This window comes from Zalophus californianus, chromosome 7 (genome assembly GCF_009762305.2).
Source record: "Zalophus californianus isolate mZalCal1 chromosome 7, mZalCal1.pri.v2, whole genome shotgun sequence".
Taxonomy (NCBI): Eukaryota; Metazoa; Chordata; class Mammalia; order Carnivora; family Otariidae; genus Zalophus; species Zalophus californianus.
The window spans coordinates 25,041,797-25,048,728 of record NC_045601.1 but is presented as its reverse complement, the minus strand read 5'-3'; the positions used below and the strand labels follow the sequence as shown (position 1 = coordinate 25,048,728).

Sequence of the window (6,932 nt, the reverse complement as noted above, 5' to 3'; positions counted from 1 at the left end):
GGGTGTTCACCCTCAAAATGTGTCTCTGATGATCTTTTGTGGCACAGGAAAATATTAGCTCCTATATTTACATATTTAATCTAAAGCTCTAAAACACACTTCTTTATAGGTTCATTATACAAATGTTTACTAGATTTAGTAATTTAGCTGTTCCTTTATTTTTTTACCTGAAAAGCTCTTCAAATGTGTTTGAATCTACAGGTTTCCCTTTTACCCACTTCTTTTCCTGACAACCTATATGATAATTATTATCATAGTTCCTTGAGGACGTGATATGTTTCTTAAATGTCTTTAGTCCTATATCACCAAGCCTACTTATCTGCAACAAATGGGCAACATATATTTTGCTAATGAAGATATTAGATTTGGTAAGTGGGATCAGTTATTTGTAGATAAGAATAAATTATTAATATAAATTATTTAGAAGCAGTAGTCACATAAATTGATAAAGTATTATTAGAGTACATTCATATCAGTCAAATTAATTTTATGCACTTTTCAGCCATTAGGAAAAGACATCTTCAATTTCTGTTCTATTTATAGGCTTTAAAATTAGCATGCATCTTTCACATATTTTAGTATAAATAAAGAGTTTAAATTGTTACGAAAACACTGAGGTCATAGTGAGATGATGATCTCAAGGGTATTAAAGAGAAGTAGACAATCCTGTTAAACAGTTTTTTTCCTGTCTTCTGTGACCTGCTAATTACTTAACATAAAAAGAATGATACACTAACTGAATAAATTAGCTGTTAAGAAAAAAATGTGATTACTAAGAGGGATAGAAATAATTTCTCAGTTATTTTTCTATCTTTTTAAGTTTTAACTAATTATAATTCAACTTCAGGTATTTCTCATTTCAGTGCATTAGAGCATTTAGGATATCAGAACTTTGATTCTTGAGTGATAAGAATTTAAGGTTATATTCACATTATCCAACTAGAATTTATTTTCATTTAAAATGTATATTAAATTATCCTTACACACAAGGCAAAAAAATCATGTTATTTCAAATACGTTTATTAGCATAAAATATTGAACAGTGAAACAAAATATATTGTTGCAAATACTTATAGACATTTAAAGAATAACTAAATAGTGTGAGGTTTATCCACTCAATGGAATGTTATTCAGCACTAAGAAACTAGCAAGCTGTGAAAAGGTTATATACCATAAGATTCCAAATATATGACATTCTGGAAAAGGCAAAACTTATGGAAAGCCAAGGTGGTTTTCAGGGGTTGAGGAGTGAGAGGAAGGTTGAATAGGTGGAGCACAGAGGATTTTTGGGTCAGTGGAAATACCCTGTAGGATACCATGATGATGGATATGTATCATTATATATTTGTCTAAGCCCATGCGATGTAGAACACTAAGAATGAAACTTAGGGTGTAAGAACAAATATTTTATGAAAGTTCTTAAGGCAATAGAAAGAAAAAATGCATAAAGGTTAAAAGTAATACATAAAAATCTTATTATTTACAGATTTTATGATTCTGTTGTAAAAAATTTAAAAAGCCCAGCATACGTTATTAGAATTAGTTAATGCATTTAGCAAAATCACAGGTTTATAAGGTCAATATACAATAGCAATCATGGCTCTATACACCAGCAGAAAAAGTTAACAAAAGTAGCTATTTTATTTTTTTATTTTTATTTTATTATTATTTTTTTTTTCTGAGGCAAGGTTTAAATAGACTTTATTGTTACAAGGAGGGCCCTACCGAGTAGGGCCTTATAAACCAATATATGTGGTCCCAGGCTGTCACCATGGAGAAATGGAGAGGTCATGACTGCAGAAGAGGTCATTGTAATTGAAGGACATGATCCTAGGAAGACCAGCCAGGGATGCAGCAGACATAATCAGGAGAGGCCAGGGGTAGTCAGGTCACAGGGTGAGGGACAGGACAGCCCCCTTCACTCCCGCTTCTTGTAGCTCTCCAGATGCGACAGGACCCAGCCCGATGGCAGGAGGAAACACAGGAAGCAGGAGGTGAGCCCAACGGCAACATCCATGGTCCCGAACTCCTCCCACGGAGGCTTGGAATGGATCTGGGCACGCTGCACCAGGAGCCTCCAGGTGAGACCTGTCAGGCCCCTGAGCAGCTGCACGGTCAACAAAGACATGACCGCAGGGAATGACGACAGTTGCCAGCTACTGAAAAGTAGATATTTTAAATTATATAATTTAAAATGGTATCAAGTACATCAAATACATATGATAAATCTAAGAAAACATGGGCAAGGCCTCTACAAATAAACCTGCAAAAGTGTTATTGATAGAAAAATATGAAAGGATATGCTATATTTATGGACTTGAGAACATGATAATGTAAAGATGTCAATTTTTCTCAAAATATTCTGCATATTAACTATCATCCTAGTCAGATTCCAACAAGATTTTGTGTCCATGGTGTGTGTGTGTGTGTGTGTGTGTGTGTGTGTGTGTGTGTGTGTGTGTTAATACAAAGGTCTACACATAATCAAGCTGATCTTGAAAAGGCACAGAGTGGAAAAACTTATTTTTATAGCTATCCAAAGTTATTTTAGAGCTCTTTTGCTTGCAGTCTTATCTCAAAATGGCACCTCACTGAGGCATTCACATAGAAAATGTGTTGCTTTGCGTAAATCAAATTTACATTTGTGACGGAACTTTGATGCTCTGGCCTATTAAAGAATTAAACAACTTTTTCTAGTTTAACCTAGATGATTATTTCCATTCAAATAATTCTCTTAAATATAATTTTGTAGTTTCCTTTAAGAAACAAATAAATTTGTACCTAATTTTTTCATCAGTTTTGAAATTACCTTCACCTTAACTTTATCAGCTTTATAAATAAATACAAATTTAATATGCCTGGCATTTGGTTATTAATATAGAGATTAAAACAGTTAGTATTGGCATAGAGATGGAAAAATTAGACTAATAGAATACAGAAAATTAGACTAACACATACATGGACAGTTTATTTACAACAAAATTATACTACACAGAAGAAAGATAATAATCTTTTCAATATAATCATGGTACATTAATTGGATATGCCTATTAAAAATATCTTGACCCCTACTTTACCCTCTATTACCATGGAGATGTCTAGTTATAAAAAGATAACATTAAGAGAATATGATACTAAGTAATATACTGGGCAATAATATTTGTAATCTGACAAAATGCAAGTCTTCTGAATATTTAAGGGACTCCTACAAATCAAAAAAAGAAAAAAAAAGAAAAGAAAGAAAAGACTCTTACAAATCAATGAGAATGGTGGAGAAATCAACAATAAAACTACCAAACAAATAATCAACCCAATAATAAAATGGACAAAAGATGGAAAGAGGCATTTTCCAAAGAATATATCCAAATAACCAAATTATATGAAATCATGCCCAGCATCCTTATTAGTTAGGGGAAAGGCAAATTAAACACTTTGAGACGCCACAAAACATTGACAAGAATGTTATAAATCAAAAAGACTGACAATATCATTTATTGGCAGAAATATGCAACAAAGTCAACTCCCATCATACTTTTGGTGGAAGTATAAATTGGAAAACTGCTAGGAAAATAGTCCACTGGTATCTACCAAAGCTGGACATTTCTTATCACCTGATGCAGCAGTTCAACTCTACAGTTTATACACAGCAGAACTGTGTACATATATGCAGCAAAACATGTTTGCAAAAATGTTAGTAGGAGAATTATTTTAATAGCCCCAAACTGGCTGCGCAAGTTGAATGGATAAATTGTGGTAGCTTCACACAATGAATACTACACAGTAATGAAAAAGAGTTAACTGTCTCTATCCACAACAAGCATGAATAAAATGAAAAATATCTTTAAGTCAAATTCAATTGGCCATAAACAATTTGGTTGTAAAATTTTATTTATATAAAGTTATAAAACAGGAAGAACTAATATAAAGTTTGAAACCAGAATAAGAGCAACCTTTTGGATGTAGGGTAGAGTAATTGTTAGGAGGGGCCACCAAGGGAGCTGTTAGGGTGTTATTGATCTCTCTCTCTCTTTCTCTTACCTTTATTGGGTTATACAGTGCAGCAAGCTATTTATTTTTCATTTGTAAAATTGTATGCATGATATTTAAACATTTTTTAGGTCAAATACATTTAAAAATTACTTCTGGTAAATGCGTTAAAATTTAATATGTTCTAGAATTTTGCAAACCATTAATATACTAATTTGCATTTTCTCTCTAAAAATGTAGTGTATTATGTACCATTTCTCAAGTTTACTTCTAGAAAATACATATTGGGAAATACTCATTCACGTGAAAGATTATTTACTATGGTGTATCAAGCTCTTGATGAACTAATTTTTACTTTCTCAATCTCTGTTTTCTCTATTTCTCAGTTATCCTCTATATGTAAACCCCTTCAATTACATGTGTTCTTCAAATAAACCCAGCTATGTCTTTCCTCCATACCGCACCATACAAATGATTCCTCTGTCTGAAACATTTTTCTATCCATAACGTAGGTAAGCCTTAAGTAATTGCAAGTCTCAATTTGTTATCTCCTTCAGAAAGACAATCATAATTCGCCTAGTCTGTGTGAAATGTTCTCCTTTTGCTTTTTGTAGTAACCTGACCTTATTCTATCATAGCGCTTATGATACTGATTTGAAAACTAGACTATGAACACCATGAAAATATCTCATTCTTCTTTGTATTTGAGGCATCTCTCACAGTTGGCACAAAATAAATATCAAATTAGTGAATTTATTACATTTCTGAAATTAAAGAAATTGTAACCTTCCTCTGAATTTGTAAAGTGAGAAAATAGAGGTCCTTCCAAGGTATTATGACTTTTCCATTAGGCATAGGTAACTAGAAGAACTCAGAGTCAGTGTCAAAACCCAGATATTCAGATACCAACACACTGCGCTTTCATCTTCACCATTTGTGTAGAAAGCAACACAGTGAATTTGATTGTATGGAGACACTTTATTTCTACATTGATGCAGCATTTCTTTGCCAGTGGTAGCAAATATCTCCAGCTGCAGATTTCCTTACAGATAAGGAATTACATAGTTTCTGTGTTTTTGTCAAATTGCTCGGTCAGCACATGAATGAATGTGAAATATGCTTAGGTAAAGCAGTACACCAATGAAAGATCAGATGGCTGGTTTTCTGCTCTGTATTTGGTATGCTTTCAGGATTATCATGAGGGTTATTTGATTTAATCCACATGAGGAGCTTAGAACAGTGCCTGGCATGTAATAAAGGCTAGGTAAGTGTTAACTATTATCATCATTTTCTTTATTGTACAGTTAGAAATTTGTCTTTCTCTATTATGAAAACAACTTTGAAAAAGCATAAAAATACACAGTGTCTGTACGAGTGGATGTTATATTGAAATGAAGAATACTTAGGTAATAAACTGAGCATCAGCACTAAAATGATCTTGATGAAGCATGAATAATGAACCTTAAATTAGCACCAGTCTCTTCTTTTTGCCATTGTACTAACGTGCGCAAAGGTTTACATGTGCCTGGCAAACTGGAATGGTTGTAACTTAGCCCACAATGTCTCCCCCACATCCTACATGCTATGGTTGTAATGAAACTTTGTTCCAATGCTTAGGTGTCATTGATTGCTTGTAAATATGAGTGAGAATAAGAAATCATACAGTTCTAAGGTTGAAATGGTGCTATTTTAAAATGAGAGATTAAAAAGTGCCAATATCTCTGAAAACTTTGAAATATGTAGCTTTCATCATAGCCTCAGGGTCATCCTAAAGAGTGCAAATTAGTTGGGAAGTATTATATGCCTGCAAACAATTTTCCACAAAAACATAGGGAGTCTGATATTATCTACATCAAAGAACTCTTAAAAGGGGCCTTTCTATTCTTCTGTAATAATCTATAGACCCTCTTAACATAGCATACATTAACAATCTTTAATTCAGAAAAATTGGTTATGAATCGTATAAACCATAGCAACACAAATCCTTTTTAAGCATGATATCGGGGCTTTATCTCCAAAAGAGAACTGGCTAATGTTAATTCAGTTTCCAGTTTTCAGTAAAATGATATTTACTCTACCAAATAAAATGGATAGATTTAATGACACATGGATATGTATTATGGATTACATAAAATGTGTTTTTATTAAAAATGGTCTCAGATGATCTGTATTCATTAGTACTCTCCTATTACAAAAATTATGTTTTAGACAATGTTTCTTTTATACCACATACTGTAATTAATTATCAATGTATTTTTTTCGCATGGTTAATTTATGTTTCTGTTATTGATAGAATTAATTATATGATCATATGATTTAATTTTAGACCTGAAAGGTGTCCTATAATTTTATTCATTGCTAAATATTATTTTATAGGTATGTTAGTTTCCTATGGCTGCTGAAAGATAATACCAAAAACTAAGTGGCCTAAAATGACAGAAACTTATTGTTCCACAGTTCTGGAGGCTAGAGAAGTCAGAATTCTTTAGGACAGAGGCATGCTTTCTCTGAGACTCTGGGGAGAATTTTGCTTGCCTCTTTCTAGCTTCTGGTGGTCACAGGCAATCTTTAGCTTTTCTTTGTGTACAGTTGTGTCAGTTAATCTGTTCCTTTTTTCCCGCAGGGCATTCTCCCTGTGTGTCTTCACATGGCTTCACATGGCTTCCCACTTCCGCTATCAAAACTTCCTCTTTTTGTAAGGACACCAGGTACATTGGATTAGGGGTCATCCTAATGAACTTATTTTAACTTGATTAGCTCTGTATAGACCCTGTTTCCAAGTAAGGTCACATTTTGAGGTACTGGGAGTTAGGACTTCAATATATCTTTTTTGAGAGACAGAATTCAACCCATAACAACTGGTGTCAATGTCATTTGAAGATGTGGACATTGATTGAGTTGTTTCCATTTAAAAAAAATTGGGGTGGGAAACATTTATATACTAT

General features: G+C 33.1%; 1 protein-coding gene across 1 annotated transcript; it reads right to left on the bottom strand.

Moving 5' to 3' along the window:
• Positions 1 to 1,873: 1,873 nt before the first annotated feature.
• On the bottom strand, positions 1,874 to 2,128 carry LOC113927572 (cytochrome c oxidase subunit 8A, mitochondrial-like). The gene has a single exon (XM_027603493.1). The coding sequence runs from the start codon at positions 2,126 to 2,128 to the stop codon at positions 1,919 to 1,921; it is 210 nt and encodes a 69-aa protein (XP_027459294.1). The 3' UTR covers positions 1,874 to 1,918.
• Positions 2,129 to 6,932: the final 4,804 nt, after the last annotated feature.

Bases quoted from the DNA above. Each gene is read 5' to 3' on its own strand.
- LOC113927572 (XM_027603493.1), bottom strand. From the start codon at position 2,128: ATGTCTTTGTTGACCGTGCAGCTGCTCAGGGGCCTGACAGGTCTCACC.